Consider the following 21,775-nt stretch of genomic DNA (forward strand, 5'->3'; position numbering starts at 1 on the left):
GTACATTTTCAAAAGATACATTCTGATACTTTTGTAAAGGTTAGGGCGGGGTTTCATTTGCAATCTTAGAACGCTTCCAAAAACGAACATCTCGCAGACATTCGCAGAAAGAAAGTTATAAATGTCACAGTCAAGCAAAATGTATGCACATTTTACACCAAAGCATATGCGATACATATTTTCTAAACCACGCGGGAGTGTTTTAAATGTAGATTAAAATCAACACAAGTTCCCTTTTAAATAATTCAAGTGAAATGCTGAGTTTGAACAAAAAAAAATCTGATTTTTTCAGCTATTTAAACATCTTTTTCATTGAAAATTATGGAGGTTGAATGAATCTGTTCTTGCCTTTTACTGCCATTGAACTGCTCTATTGTTATCATCATGACCTTTTTTTTTATCTGCAGTTCTGTTCTGTTGTGGCAGCACAAATAAACCGTAAAACAGAGTTGCTCCTTTTGATGCCCACTGAGATGAAAGTCTTGTCTCATTAGAAACAAGTTTTTTATTGCCTTATTACAAATACAAATAAGGCAACAAGAGATGTATCCCACACTTCTCTCTTGTAAGGTCGATTTGTACAGCCGATATAGGCATCTACATCAACAATATGATTTCTCTAAGAAACTGGACAGGACAAAAAATAAATAAGCATTTTAGATAAGATAATTTTTGTGCGATTTTAAAAGTCTGGGAATCTTAAAATTTAAAGGTAACAATGTATTTGCACTCTTACAAAATGGTCTCCAACCCCCATACTCATATCCTGAGCAAATATACTATAATTCTGATTCAAACCCCTTAAGCCTAACATCATTCTTCATTTTCATGTATTTTTAAACTGTACTAAAAAATCATGGCAGCCTCAGAAATAACCCGAAGCCTCTTCCACCCTCCATCCCGTCACGCTCTGCCTCCTCTCAAAGGCACCCCTCCTACCTACCACATGTCCGATTTGGACCCTGCAGACTACAAAGAACACTGACTTTACAAGGTCAAAACCGTTTTAGCTGCTGGGTGGACGACACCAAATAAAAGGCAGAGTTTATCCGCTCGTAAGTATTATTTGTATTCTACGTATTGATCCTTCGTGCAAAGCATCTGCTGTATTGTATGTATGTACTCTTAAGTAATCAATCTATCAGTCTTGTTGAGATATTACAGTACATTATCATTTCTAGATTAGATTAGTTGATCCCACAGGTGTGTGCCCTGAAGAAAATGAAAGTTCCAATAGCAGCAACACAATATGGAGTATATAAGACTTAAGGCCTGATCCATCGTCTAAAGGTCTGCGTGTATTCAAACACGTGCAAACTTAAAGCTGACCCACTAAGCCCGTAAGCAGAGTATTGTGTCTCCTTAATGAACAAAGTAGAAATCGCAATCCAGGTCGTGTGTCTGTCTTCATGTACAGTATATGTAGAACATATGCTCATTCTCAGAACACACAATACTGTAAGAAGAAGCAAATATAATCATATAGCACTCCATATTTATTTCATTAAGACTGAACATTTAGCACGTTGAGAATGTTTGTGCAAACTGGCACTGTCAAGTACAAATGGCTGTGAGAAAGGGGGCGGTCTCACTGAAAAGACAGATGAGGGACAAAAATATTCTGTCCGTGACAACATATTTGGATCATAAATAAAGACATTGGACACATCTTTTATTTAACTATAATTTTATAGCCGCTGGATGTATAAACGTATGTACGTATGTATGTACAATACGCAGACACACACACACATATATATATATATATATATATATATGTCTTGATTGGATTATCCAGAGAATAGTGCTCGATACCGTGGTAGAGCGCAATATGAGATTTCATCTCCTGATGATTGAGGGAACCCCTCATGAAACAGATCTGTAGAGATGAAGTAGTCTTGTGATTTTTTTCCCACACCTACATATATATATATATATATATATATATATATATATATATATATACATATATATATATATATATACATATACACAAACCCTGTTTCCATATGAGTTGGGAAATTGTGTTAGATGTAAATATAAACGGAATACAATGATTTGCAAATCATTTTCAACCCATATTCAGTTGAATATGCTACAAAGACAACATATTTGATGTTCAAACTTATAAACATTTTTTTTTGGCAAATAATCATTAACTTTAGAATTTGATGCCAGCAACACGTGACAAAGATGTTGGGAAAGGTGGCAATAAATACTGATAAAGTTGAGGAATGCTCATCAAACACTTATTTGGAACTTCCCACAGGTGTGCAGGATAATTGGGAACATGTGGGTTCCATGATTGGGTATAAAAATCGCTTCCAAAAAATGCTCAGTCTTCCACAAGAAAGAATGGGGCGAGGTACACCTCTTTTGTCCACAACTACGTTAGCAAATAGTCAAACAGTTTAAGAACAACGTTTCTCAAAGTGCCATTGCAAGAAATTTAGGGATTTCAACATCTACACTCCATAATATCAACAAAAGATTCGGAGAATCTGGAGAAATCACTTCATGTAAGCGGCATGGCTGGAAACTAACAATGAATGACCGTGACCTTCGATCCCTCAGACGGCACTGTATCAAAAACCGACATCAATCTCTAAAGGATATCACCACATGGGCCAGGAACACTTCAGAAAACCACTGTCACTAAATACAGTTTGTCGCTATATCTGTAAGTGCAAGTTAAAGCTCTACTATGCAAAGCGAAAGCCATTTATCAACAACATCCAGAAACGCCGCCTGCTTCTCTTTGCCCAAGATCATCTAAGATGGACGGATGCATAGTGGAAAAGTATTTTGTGGTCTGACGAGTCCACATTTCAAATTGGTTTTGAAAATATTCGACATCGTGTCATCCGGACTAAAGGGGAAGCGAACCATCCAGACTGTTATCGACGCAAAGTTCAAAAGCCAGCATCTGTGATGGTATGGGGGTGCATTAGTGCCCAAGGCATGGGTAACTTACACATCTGTGAAGGCACAAGTAATGCTGAAAGGTATATACAGCTTTTGGAACAACATATGCTGCCATCTAAGCACCGTCTTTTTTCATGGACGCCCCAGCTTATTTCAGCAAGACAATGCCAAGCCACATTCAGCACGTGTTACAACAGCGTGGCTTCGAAAAAAAGAGTCCGGGTACTTTTCTGGCCCGCCTGCAGTCCAGACCTGTCTCCCATCAAAAATGTGTAGCACATTATGAAGCGTAAAATAAGACAGCGGAGACCCCGGACTGTTGAACGACTGAAGCTCTATATAAAACAAGAATGGGAAAGAATTCCACTTTTAAAGCTTCAACAATTAGTTTCCTCAGTTCCCAAACGTTTATTGAGTGTTGTTTAAAGAAAAGGTGATGTAACACAGTGGTGAACATGCCCTTTCCCAACTACTTTGGCACGTGTTGCATCCATGAAATTCTAAGTTAATTATTATTTGCAAAAAAAATTATAAAGTTTATGAGTTTGAACATCAAATATCTTGTCTTTGTAGTGCATTCAATTGAATATGGGTTGAAAAGGATTTGCAAATCATTGTATTCCGTTCAATTGGCCCTAGTGTGTGAATGTGAGTGTGAAAGTTGTCTGTCTATCTGTGTTGGCCCTGTGATGAGGTAGCGACTTGTCCAGGGTGTACCCCGCCTTCCGCCCGATTGTAGCTGAGATAGGCGCCAGCGCCCCCCGCGACCCCAAAAAGGGAATAAGCGGTAGAAAATGGATGGATGGATGTATTCCGTTCGTATTTACATCTAACACAATTTCCCAACTCAAATGAAAAATGGGGTTTGTATAATATACAGTGATATAATTTGTCAGTGTCCCCATTGAGCGTCCCTTTATATAATAAACACATCTTTTGCTGCTGTTGTTGCTTCGTGACAAGCAGGCAAACATATTAAGAACGCTTCAAAGGATTTATAATCGTCTGCAGACCTACAATTTTAGTGTTCCTTTTCTGAACCACAGCAGAAGAGTCACATTTGTGCTGCTGTGCAGGCAGTATAGTTTAAACTTGATTAACAAATAAGGTTGATGATTGGATTATGACGTGTTCTTGCTCTGATGCGATCAGACCTCAGCTGCTGACTTAGATTAGCATTCAGTGACCTGTGACTTTAATCATATCAGGAAAATCTAAGAAAGCGCTCTTCATCTTCTTACTGTCGTTTATATTTATTAAGGTGTGCACACATAGGGGTTAAAGTTGAGTCCTCACAATCAACTTCCCACTTACATTTGCTTCTTTGATGTTAAGCAATCATATTAATTGTAAGTGGTGCTTAGTTAATTTAATTGCTCTCAGTTTGAGGCCATGTCGTTTTCCCACAACATTTCCCCAACAAAATATGTGCGTGCGCGTATAAAAGCAAAACACAAAAATGTTCTCCATATAAACATCCATCCATCCATCCATTTTCTACCGCTTGTTCCTTTTGGGGTCGCGGTCTTAGTTTAAATGTTGTTTATTCCCGAATTGGTGCGAAGGACAGCAACCTTAAAATATTGATATTTTTCTTTTGAATTCAGATTTTTTTGTCAAGTGTACACAGTGCCTGTAAATGCATGTTAGTTCGCTCAATCAGGTCAGTAATCATGGTTCGAATGTAATTGTCTAATTTAAACACAAATACATATTACGGCTTCACGGTGGCAGAGGGGTTAGTGCGTCTGCCTCACAATACGAAGGTCCTGCAGTCCTGGGTTCAAACCCAGGCTCGGGATCTTTCTGTGTGGAGTTTGCATGTTCTCCCCGTGAATGCGTGGGTTCCCTCCGGGTACTCCGGCTTCCTCCCACTTCCAAAGACATGCACCTGGGGATAGGTTGATTGGCAACACTAAATTGGCCCTAGTGTGTGAATGTGAGTGTGAATGTTGTCTGTCTATCTGTGTTGGCCCTGCGATGAGGTGGCGACTTGTCCAGGGTGTACCCCGCCTTCCGCCCGATTATAGCTGAGATAGGCGTCAGCGCCCCCCGCCACCCCGAAAGGGAATAAGCGGTAGAAAATGGATGGATGGATACATATTAAATAGCTTGTCGCGTTTCCCAAAGGATTTTAGTCTCTTTGCGGTGGTGTGTTTCATGCAGCTAGACATCGTTGTCTAATTTGTATCTTTGGCCCATGACGCACAATATTTTGAATTTTTGCTTATATTTTATGACATCTTTGTTTAACTATTATTCTATTAAACAATTACTTTTTAATCAGATTATTGACACTTTTGCAGTAAATGACTTGCTCAAATAAGTCTGGGTTGTGGCTTGTGGAGTTGTTCTGCACGCTTTTACACCGGACTTTTCATTGTGAGGGTAATGCACACTCCCCCGGCTCTTGCAGGTTCCATGCATGTTTTGATCTCTGCTTATACTCCATTTCAGTGGTTCTCAACCTTTTTTCAGTGATGTACCCCCTGTGAATTTTTTTTTAATTCAAGTACCCCCTAATCAGAGCAAAGCATTTTTGGTTGAAAAAAAAGAGATTAAGAATTAAAATGCAGCACTATGTCATCAGTTTCTGGTTTATTGAATTGTATAACAGTGCAAAATATTGCTCATTTGTAGTGGTCTTTCTTGAACTATTTGGAAAAAAAGATATAAAAAATATTAAAAATGTGTTGAAAAACAAACATACACACATAGAAGTAATCATCAACTTAAAGTGCCCTCTTTGTGGATTATAATAGTGAGCCATCTGGATTCATGAACTTAAACTTAATTCTGAACATTTCTTCACAAAAAAATAAATCTTTATCATTAATATGTATGGAAGATGTCCAGAAAAAAAATCTAGCTGTCAACACTGAATATTGCATTGTTGCATTTCTTTTCACAGTTTATGAACTTATATTCATATTTTGTAGAGGTATTATTCAATATGTACATTTCTAAAGGATTTTTGAATTGTTGCTATTTTTAGAATAATTAAAAAAAATCTCACGTACCCCTTGGCATACCTTCAAGTACCCCCATTTGAGAACCACTGCTCCATTTCATATAAAGCTGTCGGGATAGGATCGGGGCAGATATTTGCTTTTTTTAACTGATCGTAAGTGGCTGATGAGCTACCGATATTAACCACAGCTATGTCACAGTTAGGGCTAAGATGATTAATCAAACAAATCCATTACTTCAATTATCAAAAAGCACATATTTTAATTTTTACTGCTTTGATGATTTATTTAAAGAGTAAAATAAGCATGAGACTGCTCCAAGTCTGCACATGAGAGCGGTCGACCTATTGGTGATGTAGTTTTTGCTACCAGTGTTGTGGACTGTAAGTGCATGTTGGCTGCAGGGACATGGGGAATGGCGCTAAAGGAAGATAACTAAAAAAAAAAAAAAAACAGAAAGTGGATGAGAGAGAGGAAGAGAGAAGCTGTCAAAGGTTTTGCGATCATTTATTTTTCTTGTTCTTATTGATAAAAAAAAACAACGTATTTTTGGTCTTTTATTTACAAAGTCAGGGAGTAAGTCTCTGGATAAAACACAATTTTGAGGGCAAACACCAAATTATATAAATGAGAGCCAGTTGTAGTTTTTGCTTTTGTTTAGTTATTGTGCAATACACACCCTCCATCCATCCATTTCCTACCGCTTATTCCCTTGTGGGGTCGCGGGGGGCACTGGCGCCTATCTCAGCTACAATCGGGCGGAAGGCGGGGTACACCCTGGACAAATCGCGACCTCATCGCAGGGCCAACAGAGATAGACAGACAACAATCACACTCACATTCACACACTAGGGCCAATTTAGTGTTGCCAATCAACCTATCCCCAGGTGCATGTCTTTGGAAGTGGGAGGAAGCCGGAGTACCCGGAGGGAACCCACGCATTCACGGGGAGAACATGCAAACTCCACACAGAAAGATCCCGAGCCTGGATTTGAACCCAGGACTGTAGTAACTTCGTATTGTGAGGCAGACGCACTAACCCCTCTTCCACCGTGAAGCCTGCACTACACACTTTATTTTCTAAAAAAAAATTGTATGTGGCAGTAAATACTACACATTTATTATGTCCTCTTGTTTACAAAAATATCAGCAATTTCTAAATGTAATACGATATGTTTTATAAAAATGTGAAAGTTCTATGATCTGTTGTCAAAGTATCGGATCGGGACTCGAAATTGGATCAGATCCTATACCAAAATATCGGATCGGGATCAGAGGCCAAAATGTTGATGGGGACATCCCTAATTACAAAGTACATGTCTGATGCAAGAAACACTTCCTGTCTTTGTTGTCTATGTGGACATCATAGCTCTTGTTCTCTGTGCTCGTGTGTGCCAGCCATGTTACAGACTAATCTCACTAACAGGTATTTCTTTGTTGTTGCTGTTTGTCTTTTGCTGCTGCAGTCTCCAACCAAGTGGTACATGAAGCTTGTGCCTGTAAGTCAACTCATTCATGCTAAACCCTTTCGTCTTTGCATCCATGGCACTAGCCCCACTTTGCTACTTTTACGCAGTTTTACACCACAAGAAGAGGTCCCGGGTTATGCAAAACTTGGACCTAGTGCCAAGGGCCCAATACTTCATATTTTTGCTTTCAGACCAGAAAACGAAAAATGCACTACTACCTACTTGGTGGCTTGTGTTCAGAAGAAACAGTGTCATTGATCTTAGGAGGGTATTAGCTGCATGCCAGGGTGGTGGGAAGTTCATGTACTACTCTACTGAGTTTCTGTGGTGTAAAACTGCCTATTTCTCTAATGTTATCACATCCAACGTTACTATTGCGTTAGCAATGTTTAACTATTTTTATTTAACCCCTTGTCTACCTCCAACAAAGGTCTAGATCAGGGGTGCCCACACTTTTTCTGCAGGCGAGCTACTTTTCAATTGACCGACTCGAGGGGATCTACCTCATTTATATATATCATTTATATTTATTTATTTATGAAAGATACATTTTTGTAAACAAGTTAAATGTGTTTAATGATAATACAAGCATGTGTAACACAAATAGATGTCTTTCTTTCACGAAGACAAGAATATAAGTTGGTGTATTACCTGATTCTGATGACTTGCATTGATTGGAATCAGACAGTAATGATGATAACGCCCACATTTTCAAATGGAGGAGAAAAAAAGTTGTCCTTTCTGTACAATACTTCATGAAAGTGGTTGGTTTTTGGCATCTAATTCATCCAGCTTCCATACACTTTACAAGAAAAACATTGGCGGCAAATTCCGTAGCTTGCTTGATTGACATTCCGGCACCCGAGGGTCTTGTGAGATGACGCTGGCTGCTGCCAGTTCATTATTATGAAAAAATGACAGAGAGGAAGGTGAGAAACACTTTTTATTTCAACAGACTTTCGCGCCGTCCCTTCCGTCAAAACTCTAAAGGCCGACTGCACATTTCCTATCTTCACAATAAAAGCCCTGCTTCATGCTGCTTGCGCTAACAAAATAAGAGTCTCGGAAAGCTGGCGTGCACAAGTGATGTGCATGCCAGCTTTCTGAGGGATCGCTTGTGCACGCCAGTTTTCCGAGACTCTGTATTTAGTTAGCGCAGGCAGCATGAAGCAGGGCTTTTATTGTGAAGATAGGAAATGTGCAGTCGGCCTTTAGAGTTTTGACGGAAGGTACGGCGCGAGAGTCTGTTGAAATAAAAAGTGTTTCTCGGCTTCCTCTCGGTCATTTTTAATAATAATGATCTTGCAGCAGCCAGCGTCATCTCACAAGACCCTCCGGTACCGTGAATGTCATTTAAGTGACGTCTTGGTGAAGATTGATGATCACTCATTTTTAGGTCCATTTTTTTTAAAAGCCTGGCTGGAGATCGACTGACACACCCCCCGCGGTCGACTGGTAGCTCGCGATCGACGTAACGGGCACCCCTGGTCTAGATGATAGAAACCTGGGTATACAGATCGTAAACATAGGATTTGAACTGGAAACATCAGTCATGATACACGGCTCTCACCAGTCAAACTACTGTGGACAACATCCTACTATTACAATTAGGGATGGGTACCAGTCAATCAATCAATGTTTATTTATATAGCCCTAAATCACAAGTGTCTCAAAGGGCTGTACAGGCCACAACGACATCCTCGGTTCAGATCCCACATAAGGGCAAGGAAAAACCCACAACCCAGTGGGATATCAATGTGAATGACTATGAGAAACATTGGAGAGGACCACAGAGGTGGGAGACCGGATGCAACTGAGGCCGAGTGGGTCTACCATAATATTGTGAAAGTCCAGTCCATAGTGGATCTAACAAAGTAGTGAGAGTCCAGTCCAAAGTGGGGACAGCAGGAGACCTACCCGAGCGAAGACGGGTCAGCAACACAGAGATGTCCCCAACCGATGTATAGACGAGCGGTCCACCCCGACTCTTCACATTCAAAATTCACATTTCAATCGATACGGTACCAATTCCTGGTACATGGGAATCGATATTGGTACTTTTGCGTGTGTTAATGAATATTCATTTTTTTCATAATAAAATCAAATTTGTTAGAGCACCATTTAAAAAAAGGGCTGGTCATAATAACTGCTTTCCGGTTGTTATCTTGTTTCATTATCACATTTCTGAATATCATTTTTTGCAATTGCAGTTGCGAGTTTAGGACGCTCGATGTTAGTAGTGTATAGTTTATATGGTGTGTTGGTCATTTTAGTCCTGCTGTCTCATGTTGCGCCCTAAGAGATGTTAATACTGTGATTATTTTACTTACTACGAACCAGCTGTTAAATTGTAAGATGCATCTTAGTTGTTGTCAAAAAAATGAAAGGTGTTGAAATTAAAAAATTGTAATCATTAGTGTTAATCAGGAGAATGTCAATAGCAAAGCCAATATATATTAGTATAAAGCTATCACATTTGTGAAAAAGTGTAAGTTCAGCTGCTGACTTCGCGATTACTCCACTAAAGCGGACTCAGTCAAACTACCTCTGGTATATGCCGCCATGTCTGTATCTTATTGTTGTGCCTTTTTAACACGAATATAACGTGTGTCTAAACTTGCACACAGAAATCTGAGCAAGTGTAGAAAAAAACGTTGAGGAAGAGAGGGGATCTGACTGCAGATAGCAGTAATTATTAAGTGTTAATATGGATTATAGAAAGCAGAATACATAGAATCCATTAATATTCGCTTGAGATGAATTTATTTTCAAAATATAGTATATGTGCTTGCAAAATATATTTTTCCTCAAAATCTGCCTTTGCAACCTCAACATTAAGGTACAAATACAATGCCATATACCTAGATTTAATTTGGCTGAATCCAATCTCATTTTGCTGGAGTGATCGCCAAGTGCCGAAGTCAGCAGCTGAGTCAGCAAGAGAGCGTGACGTCACGTGCAACCCACCTACTGAAACGTGGCACAGTTGGATTGACCTTAATTGGTACCCAGTAAGACCGGCCGGGTTCGGCCGCTGCCAAAAATGTACCAGATTTCTTACACACCCCTAATTACAAAGTAGTAAACACACACAAAAAGTGCTATTGTAGTAGAATTGTTTTCACAGAGACTGATTTTCTTAGTCTAAAACAGGGGTATCCAAACTTTTGGCCTCGGGCCGAAAGCTGACTGCATGTAAAGTAGCTATATATATATATATATATATATATATATATATATATATATATATATATATATATATATATATATATATATATATATATATATATACATAAAGATATATATATATATATAATATATATATATATACATAAAGATATATATATATATATGTATATTTATGTATATATACATATATATATACGTATATAGTGTGGGAATGTGAGTGTGAATGTTGTCTGTCTATCTATGTTGGCCCTGTGATGAGGTAGCGACTTGTCCAGGGTGTACGCCGCCTTCCGTCCGAATGCAGCTGAGATAGGCTCCAGCGACCCCCCGCTATATATATATATATATGTATATATATATGTATATGTGTATATATGTATATATATATATATATGTGTATATATGTATATATATATGTATATATATGTGTATATATGTATATATGTATATATATATATATGTATATATGTATATATATATATATGTATATATATATGTATATATATATATGTATATATATATATATGTATATATGTATATATATGTATATTTATATATATGTGTATATATATTTATATATGTATATACATACATGCGTGTGTGTGTGTGTGTGTGTGTGTGTGTGTGTGTGTGTGTGTGTGTGTGTGTGTGTGTGTGTGTGTCTATACATATTATATTAATATAATGGATATATAATTAATATAATTGGATATTAAGAGTACGTGAAAGTTGGAAACTTATCTTGTTTACTTCCATGACAACCTCTTTAAAGTTTTGTAATCCATCAGAAATATCAAGCAGCTAAAATACAACAAACATGGTTAAGTGCAGAGATAGTGTTTTTCATTTTTCCCATTATGCTTTGTAATGGATTTAGTATGAGTGTATCACTGATTTGTTTTATTGCATGGTTGTTGTTTTTGTATAATATTCACAAATTGGGTTACATTGTGTTATGTGTGACCATGTCTTTTTTTTCACCCTGACTAGAGAAGGTTGTTTGCATTAGGTCATATAAGTAAACGCTGTGCCTTGTTTGATTAAAAGCAAGGTAATAGTCACAAACTTGAATAACTTATGTTGACCACAATTTGGCGGCAAAGCAGCAGCATAGAAATTGACTTTCAAAATAAATTGAACATGACCTGCGGGCTGTAGTTTTGACACCCCAGGAAATGTTTCTACTTGTAGAATTTTCTCTGGCTGCATTGGCACTTGAACACTGTCTGCCTTGAGCTGCACTCTCTAAGACACAGCTGACATTGATACATCATATCATATTATTATTTCAAATACTGCCTTTAACCTTTCCATATGATTATGTCGATTTGTATGATTGAAGTGGCAGTTAAAGCAATCAATCACAGTCATGGGTTTCACTTTGCTATATTTAGCTTTATTTTTCATTTGATTTAACGAGCTGATTCCCCCAAAAGTAAGGATGATGGATGTAGGCAGGATAATGTTCTGACTGCACGGTGTTTATGTCATCCAGGCTCGCTACAGGAAGGAGCTGAGCAGCACCCAGGCGATTCCCTGGATCCCTCCAGTGGACAACCTGCTGAAGGACAGCGCAGATGGCTCAGCACTTTGTGCTCTGCTGCACTTCTACTCCCCCCAGCTGCTGCCTCTCGATGGTAAGGAGCTACTTTATAGCACCGCTCTTCAAATTCAAGTTGATTTCACAGTTTTACGAGCTCCACTGACCACTGCAATAGATTCACTTCAATGTTTTGCCCTCTTGAAGATAATTTACAACATTCTGGCTATGAAATAGATTACCGCAAATGCCCCAAAGATATTTCACATTTTCTTCTTTGTTGGTAAAATGTATAGATAGCTAGTTAGAATTGGGAGATAATAAGGTGGTAATTGGCTAAAATGACTAAAGAAAAAAGGAACTGAGTACTATAAGATCTCATAGCAAATCATAGTACTTAATAGCAATTTGATAGATTGAATTCATATAATTTGAGTATATAATCTTTGTTTTTCTCTCATTTTTATACATATGAAAAAAGTAAAGTAGTACAGTCTCATATATATATATATATGATTGGCATGGGCCCGTATTAGACTGTCTTAAGCAAAATTATCACGGTATGGTAATATAATACAGCTCTATGATTTGTTATTTTAAAATGTCTTTGTAGAAAATAAGATCTTTTTTTTTGGGTTAAAACAGTTTTTAACAATATAACAGAACATGATGGAAAGGAAGCATGTGTATTTTAAATAAATAACTAAATATAACTGAATTATTTAACTTAAGTGCAGTTCTTAATGCTGTCTTTTGTTGCAAAACCTGCAACTCAAGTCACAACAACAAATTTTTCTTTGGAAAAAAAAAAAAAAGTTAACGCAATTAAATAAAATCACCAAGTGGTGTGAATAAGTTGACAATGTGAAACCAATTTTCTTACCTGCTGGTACATGTTTTTGTGTATTTGGGATCCACACTGGTCCCAAAAATGTTTTAATCAAACCATGGAGTATTTTAGATAACAAAAACAACAACATATTTTTTGGATTGTGAAAAATATCGCTCTCACCACTGTCGTATCAACTGAATAATGATTTTAAACTTGGTAACATTACCACCGATATTTGTATCAATCTGCTTACTTTTGTTTACATTACGAGCCATAGCTTGCCGTTAACTTATCCTCCCAACAGTGTGTAGTGTAGCATGTTAAACTACTGTATTCCTCATCCTCCAGGGATGATACTTTTAAGAAACGTAGTTTATTTTTTGCCATGGAGGCGAGGAATGCTGTTTTATAAATGGCTTTGCACAGCAGAGGGAAGTTAGCCGCTATCTACAATGCTACAGTGCTTTAAGGATGCATTTGTTCGCTTGTCGCTGTCAACTTTGCAGACACAGCTAGAATGTATCATCAACATACATTATAACTATATGATGATAGTATTTAAAACTCTATCGTCTGCCACATTTATATCAGTGGTTCTTAACCATAGAGCGCTCTCCATGGGGCCACCAAAAATGTGTTTCACAGCTGTAGTATGTATGGGCTGCTGCAGTACTCACTTGTAATACACTTCTCCACCACTTGTGGCGGTAATGACAATATCAAACAAAAAGAAGAAGACTGGAACTAAAGAAGTTTCTTCGGCGGAAAAATTGTTACTGAAGTTGTTAAGCTGTATTTTTATTTGCACTTAAATTTTATTGACAGTCAAGTTAAAAACATATTCAGTATTAATGTAGTTTTTTTATTTCAACATCATAATTGTATGTACATTTATTTTTCGTCAGTTGTCCTTTCTTATTCAATATACAGGGGGGCAAAAAAGTATTTAGTCAGCCACCGATTGTGCAAGTTCTCCCACTTAAAATGACAGAGGTCTTTAATTTAAATCATAGGTACACTTCAACTGTGAGAGACAGAATGTGAAAAAAAATCCAGGAATTCACATTGTAGAAATTTTAAAGAATTTATTTGTAAATTATGGTGGAAAATAAGTATTTGGTCAACCATTCAAAGCTCTCACTGATGGAAAGAGGTTTTGGCTCAAAATCTCACGATACATGGCCCCATTCATTGTTTCCTTAACACGGATCAATTGTCCTGTCCCCTTAGCAGAAAAAAAGCCCCAAAGCATGATGTTTACACCCCCATGCTTCACAGTAGGTTTGGTGTTCTTGGGATGCAACTCAGTATTCTTCTTCCTCCAAACACGACGAGTTGAGTTTATACCAAAATGGATACATGGATGATACAGCAGAGGATTGGGAGAATGTCATGTGGTCAGATGAAACCAAAATAGAACTTTTTGGTAAAAACTCAACTCGTCGTGTTTGGAGGAAGAAGAATACTGAGTTGCATCCCAAGAACACCATGCCTACTGTGGAGCATGGGGGTGGAAACATCATGCTTTGGGCTGTTTTTCTGCTAAGGGGAAAGGACGATTGATCCGTGTTAAGGAAAGAATGAATGGGGCCATGTATCGTGAGATTTTGAGCCAAAACCTCCTTCCATCAGTGAGCGCTTTGAATGGTTGACCAAATACTTATTTTCCACCATAATTTACAAATAAAATCTTTAAAATTCCTACAATGTGAATTCTTGAATTTTTTTTCACATTCTGTCTCTCACAGTTGAAGTGTACCTATGATGAAAATTACAGACCTCTGTCATCATTTTAAGTGGGAGAACTTGCACAATCGGCAGCTGACTAAATACTTTTTTGCCCCACTGTATTTGGTTCGTACTTATTTTTCTGCCTGACTTAAGCCAAAGGTTTATGTGTTAAGTAATACATCTTTGTAATTAAAACATGCATTTATACCATTTGATTAGGTTGTTAAACTGCTAGTAGGATAGATATCATTATTGAACACCATTAAAATCAAGAGTGTTAATAATTCAGTGGGCTCCAGGCCCCTCGGTACTGGAAAAGTTCGGCCCCAAGGTGAAAAAGATTGAAAACCCCTAATTTTTATCGTATATTTTCTGTATCACAAAACCCTCACGGTTAACCATATTACATTTAAATTTAGGCTTAATTTAGGGCAAAAAATAAGTAAAATTTGCTTTAAAAACGCAATAGAGTGATGTTGCAAAATTTGAGGCGCGAATTGGTAAGGGATTTATTTTCAATCCGTCTCAAAATTGTGCTGCTCTTTGGTGCATCAATAAGTACAATATTATTACTTTCTATTCGTAATGTCATTTAAAACTGAGCATTATCAACACTTTAAAAGACAACATTTTCTATAAATAGTTGTGGCTCCTGCATGTTTTTTTAATGACACACTGATCTTTCTTGTTGCACCCATTAGAAGAAAAATGTGGCATAATCCCATCGGCCTTTTGTTTACCTGCCTTAACGTGTGACGACTGGCTCACAATACAATCACACACGTTTTACTCATCAAGACAAAAGATCAATCAGTGCACATTGTCTTGTCGTCAGATATGAGAACGCGACTCCACCCACTTGATGAGGATATTCAGCCGGTCATTCACTCCGTGACACTTAAGGAGCTCCAAAATTCCACAACACCTCTTTATTCAGCAGCAACTCTACAAACCCACAAGCACACCAATGGCTCCCTTTGTGCTCGCAGATGTGTGTCTGAAGGAGAACATGACGCTTGCGGATCGTCTGTACAACATGCAGCTCATTCAGGACTTCTGCAGGGACAATCTGGACGGCTGCTGCCATTTCAGTCTGGAGGACATGCTCTATGCCTCGTCCACCCTCAAGGTACTCCTCAACAGTAAAAACGTTTTGAAATAATCCAAATATGGTTATTTTACTAATAAAGGCCCCCCTTAAAAACTATAAGCAACACTGAGGTGATACAGTTGGTGTCGCTGGTACAGCTCTCACTGCTGAAAGTTGCCATATTTACCCTTATTTTACCTTAAATTGCCTCTCAAGATAGTAACTACACCAATGTTCTTCAAATATGTATTTTGTTTATGCATAATCTTACCAACTGTATATGTTACTATCGCTATACAACTGCTGTTATATTGGTCATTAAAAGAACAACGCTATTGATGGCGTTGTACTGCAATTACACCAGGTCATACTTGACAAATTAGTGTTTTAAAGCACTTTATTTTATTTTTTTTTACTGTATTTTGCCCGAAAAAAGATTAAAAAAGCAGATGGTGCGCTCCCTAGCCAGAAAGTCAGCATGAAACAAGAGAAATGAGTGCCTCCAACTCAAACTGGAAAAGCATTTAAATCCAAATTTGTCTTCATCACTTGACCACAAGCCTCTCTTAGCTGCTCTTTCATTATATTTCTTTCATATCCTTAATTTTCTATTTGGCTGTTTGCATTTTCCCTGCTTTACTAACACATTTGCACTGTTGCAAATGTGTTAGTGCTTTGTACAATCTCTATAGGATTTTTCGGTGTGGCGATCGCACCAATTCAAGCAAATTCAGCCAATCCCTGTGTAAACACGCATGCCAACTGTTTGATCAAAACTTGTGTTGTTTATTGTGTACCGTAAACAAAGCAGGACCAGCAACGTGTAAAAATATTCATTTAATATATTTATAAATTAATTCAACCTCTATTTGTACATGGTAAGACAATTAAGAACCAATGTTGATCTTTTACACGATAGAAATGTTGAAGTGTGATGATAATCTCTCATCGTCTTGCATCATAAATATTTTACAAATGTGTTGGAAGATAAATTCATATTTTAGATGGACAAACACTTTTCACTTTTCATTGTTATAATTAACAATGGTGGTGAAGAAGGAGCTGAGCCGGAAGGCAAAGCTCTCAATTTACCGGTCGATCTACGTTCCCATCCTCACCTATGGTCATGAGCTTTGGGTCATGACCGAAAGGATAAGATCACGGGTACAAGCGGCCGAAATGAGTTTCCTCCGCCGTGTGGCGGGGCTCTCCCTTAGAGATAGGGTGAGATGCTCTGCCATCCGGGAGGAGCTCAAAGTAAAGCCGCTGCTCCTTCACATCGAGAGGAGCCATATGAGGTTGTTTGGGCATCTGGTCAGGATGCCACCCGAACGCCTCCCTAGGGAGGTGTTTAGGGCACGTCCAACCGGTAGGAGGCCATGGGGAAGACCCAGGACACGTTGGGAAGACTATGTCTCCCGGCTGGCCTGGGAACGCCTCGGGATCCCCCGGGAAGAGCTAGACGAAGTGGCTGGGGAGAGGGAAGTCTGGGTTTCCCTGCTTAGGCTGTTGCCCCCGCGACCCGACCTAGGATAAGCGGAAGAAGATGGATGGATGGATTGTTATAATTAATTATAATTAAATACCTTATTACTATTATTAGTTACAATACAGTAATTTGACAATGAGTTTGAGGATGTACCTTAACTGCCATCCAGTGTTTATTGTGAAAACATAAATAATTAAAAATAAAAACCAAGTGATGTTGTATGATGCAGCAGTTTGTGTCAGCACAAACAAAGCAGTACAGATGTGTCTGCTACAAGAAACCACGGCCTCTTTACATGCTGCTTCACAGGCTAAAAACATTCAATTTAACATTCAACCTAAAAACTAATTTAATTATGTAAAGCGGGCAATTTAGCTGACACTGATTGCACCTCAGATTAAAAAAACCGTGGCACATACAGTTCTTGTCTGGGACCGGCTCATACTTCACGCAAGCCCATTAGATTCGGCAACCTTGACCCAGTTTCTCTCGCAGTCACACCCTCAGTAGCAGTACGTGTTGGGCTGTCACACTAACACAGACCTTATTATAGAGACGGCGCCGCGACATGAGAGGAGTGTGGAGTAAGAGAGGTGTTGATGTGGAAATAAAACTTTAACAGGAGGAACAATATTATTCAAAGCAATGGAGTTTGAAATGAGATCATATAAAGGCAAGCGTAACAACTCAAGAATGATAAATAGAAAAACAAGGTTATTTTTGGCCTGTATTTACTTACTATTGTGTATAAATCCTGACAATAATGCCCTAAAAATAAGTTATATATTCATCAGTAAAGTGCATACTGTATTGTCATTGGTATTAATCATGGATCTGTACAAACATCTGGATCAGTGGTCCCCAACCACCGGTCCAGGGACCGGTACCGGTCCGTGACGCATTTGCTCCCGGGCCGCAAAGAAACAATAATTCATTAATATAATACTGCATTTTGTCCGACTTAAGTTTTGCCTGTCCCACTAAAAACACAAATAAGCTTGTTAATAGATGTATATTACAACTCCTTTGTTATACAGTGCACATTAAAGGCCTACTGAAATGAGATTTTCTTATTTAAACGGGGATAGCAGGTCCATTCTATGTGTCATACTTGATCATTTAGCGATATTGCCATATTTTTGCTGAAAGGATTTAGTGGAGAACATCCACGATAAAGTTCGCAACTTTCGGTGCTAAGACAAAAGCCCTGCCTCTACCGGAAGTCGCAGACGATGACGTCGCAAGTGTGGGGGCTCCTCACATATTCACATTGTTTATAATGGGAGCCTCCAACAAAAAGTGCTATTCGGACCGAGAAAACGACAATTTCCCCATTAATTTGAGCGAGGATGAAAGATTCGTGTTTGAGGATATTGATAGCGACGGACTAGAAAAAAAAAAAAACGCGATTGGGACGGATTTCGACGTTTTTAGACACATTTGATAGGATAATTCTGGGAAATCCCTTATCTTTCTATTGTGTTGCTAGTGGTTTAGTGAGTTAAATAGTACCTGATAGTCGGAAGGGTGTCTCCACGGGTGTCTTGAAGCGCAGTGTCTCAGGGGAGTCGACGGCAGCTGCATGGACGACACAAGCTCAGCTTTTCTCCGGTAAGAAGCGACTTTTCAACCACAATTTTCTCACCCAAACCTGCTGGTTGACATTCCGTCTTGATTCATGTTCGCTTGACCGCGCTCTGATCCATAGTAACGTTTCACCTCCAGGAATTTTAAACAAGGAATCACCGTGTTTTTGTGTGGCTAAAGGCTAAAGCTTCCCAACTCCATCTTTCTACTGTGACTTCTCCAATATTAATTGAACAAATTGCAAAAGATTCAGCAACAGAGAGCTCCAAAATACTGTGTAATTATGCCGTTTAAGCAGACGACATTTAGCTGTGTGAGTGTGCAGCGCTCATACTTCCTAAAAACCCGTGACGTCTTGCGTGCACGTCATCATTACACAATGTTTACAGGACGAAACTCCCGGGAAATTTAATATTGTAATTTAGTAAACTAAAAAGGCCGTATTGGCATGTGTTGCAATATTAATATTTCATCATTGATATATAAGCTATCAGACTGCGTGGTGGGTAGTAGTGGGTTTCAGTAGGCCTTTAATGGACATATAAAATGCTAATGTGCCAAATTGTAGCTTTAGGCTAATTTTTGCTCATTTATTTGCTGTTTTATTCTGCCACATGTAGAAAGCCACTCCGTGAAAATAATGCATACATTAAACTGGTTCCTGGTGGAAAAAAGGTTGGGGAACCCTGATCTGGATGATCCAGTGAGCACAGAAATACACAGAAATAATTCAAACCCAAAAACACGCCAACACCATAAAACAGATGCAAAAATGTTGCCAATGCCATTAACACACACAAGCCACCCAATACAACTGCATGAGAGAAATGCTGCAAGTACACAGAACAAAACGGAAGATAGTTACGTCACTATGGGCACCCGAACTGAGGGATATCCGTCTTTAAGACACAATGTGTTGCACTATTACAAAGTAGGTCTGTAACTATTGAATAGTTTAGTAATCGTATATTGTACTCAAAACTCCTTCAATTAATCGAGTAATTGGATAAAGTTCTGTTTAGTTAAAGACCAGTTATAAATATCAAAGAAAAAATAAGACATTTGATAAAATCCCGCTTTTAATTCTAATACAAATGAAGTACCTTGCCATTTCATTGTCTGTGCCTTCCTTTGAGAAACAGCCTCAAATGTACACAAAACTGTAACACAGTAGAGATATGAATCTTGCATCAACTCTCGATTCGATTTCAATTCTTGGGGTGATGATTGGATTCAAAATCAATTCTTGATTCAAACCGATTGTTGCAATATAGTAATTGGTATAAAAATCATTATTAAGCCTTTTTAACTCAGGTTACCCTATTTTTCGGATTATAAATCGCTCCGGAGTATACGTCGCACCGTCCGAAAATGCATAAAAAGAAGGAAAAAAACATATATACGTCGCTCTAGAGTAGGAGTCGCATTTTTGGGGGAAATGTATTTGATAAAATCCAACACCAAGAATATACATTTTAAAGGCAATTTAAAATAAATAAAGAATAGTTAACAACAGGCTGAATAAGTGTACGTTATATGAGGCATAAATAACCAACTGAGAAGGTGCCTGGTATGTTAACGTAACATATTATGGTAAGAGTCATTCAAATAACTATAACATATAGAGTATGCTATACATTTATCAAACAATTTGTCACTACTAATCGATAAATCCGATGAAATCTTCTTCCTCAATGTGGCTTCTAAACAACTCTGCCAACTCCAAAGGTATGCGCCGCTTCCTCTTGTCGTTTTCTGCTGCATATTTCACTACGTCCAGCTTGTAATCTGCAGTACATGATTTCCTTTTCAGTCCAATTTTTGTTCAGCCCTTCTCAGTTTTTATAAGTTACCGCCAAGGATGAAATTATCCATTTTAATAGCTACGGCAGTAGCATATAGCAGTTAGCATCCCATGACCCACAATGCACTTCTGCCTTGACCCTCCCCCTCCGAATTCTTATTGGTTGACGTGTATGTGACGATTGCTGACATTTTCTCCATCTCTTCCGCGAATGAGATAAATAATATTATTTAATATTTTACGGTAATTTGTTAATAATTTCACACATAAGGAGTATATGTAAAAAACTGCCGCTTGTAATCCGAAAAATACGGTACAAGTTACAAAGGCTCCTCGTGGCTGCTGATGTCTAACATATACATGCAACAAGTAAGCGATGAAGCGTAGGGGGGCCTAAAACATGATTTCATTCCATGTTATGAAAATATTTTAGTTTAATTATTTTTTTATTCTTTCTTGAAAATTATGAATTTATTTAGAGTATAAATGAATACAAATTGCGATATGGATGTGAAAAACATTTTTTAATACATAAATCACATTCACTTTCTTTTTTACAGTCATTTCTCTTTAAACTCATTTCTTAATTATACAGGAGAACAGCATACTTTAATTGTACATAAAGTTTAGACCTTAAAACTGGAAGTAGCTTATGTTCACTAATTAGTCATTAGTGCTAATTTGTTTAAAAAAACTCAGATTTTCCATTGCTACCTTTTTAAACAAACATTACCTTGCTATCACTGTTACCATACACATCAATAAGGCTCGTGTTACCCTCATGCTAGGAGCTATGTTGTTAACAGTTATAGCTAGCGTGCGGAAAACATATCTTCGGCCGCTTTGTGCTCTTAGTTTTAGAATTTAATAAACAATTCCTCGAGGCTGAGAAATATCTTCGATCATTTTTTGTACACGAGGAATTGTTTCATCTCTGTTATAAAGCAACCTATTTTTACTCAACAAAGACCTAACGAAAGATATACTTTTTTCCTAATGCCAACGCTCGTGTTTTTAAAAACGTCTCCTCTATCCGGCATGTGTTTTGGGGATTTTTTGTGCATTTTTTGCATTTTATTTTTGTATTTTTTTTTAAATCTGAAGTGTTGATGTAATTGCAGCATTTTCCCGTTGCGTTGTGTTTTATATT

General features: G+C 37.9%; 1 protein-coding gene across 2 annotated transcripts in view; it reads left to right on the forward strand.

The window, feature by feature from the left end:
* The window catches only part of camsap2a (calmodulin regulated spectrin-associated protein family, member 2a), a 123,558-nt gene that overhangs the window by 61,741 nt on the left and 40,042 nt on the right, over positions 1-21,775 (forward strand). For both annotated transcript variants that reach the window (XM_061883323.1, XM_061883324.1), the window contains exons 5-6: positions 12,048-12,189; positions 15,645-15,784. In XM_061883323.1, coding sequence (XP_061739307.1) covers positions 12,048-12,189; positions 15,645-15,784 — 282 coding nt within the window. The remainder of the gene's footprint in view (positions 1-12,047; positions 12,190-15,644; positions 15,785-21,775) is intronic.

This window comes from Nerophis ophidion, linkage group LG22, assembly GCF_033978795.1.
Source record: "Nerophis ophidion isolate RoL-2023_Sa linkage group LG22, RoL_Noph_v1.0, whole genome shotgun sequence".
In the NCBI taxonomy this organism is placed as follows: domain Eukaryota; kingdom Metazoa; phylum Chordata; class Actinopteri; order Syngnathiformes; family Syngnathidae; genus Nerophis; species Nerophis ophidion.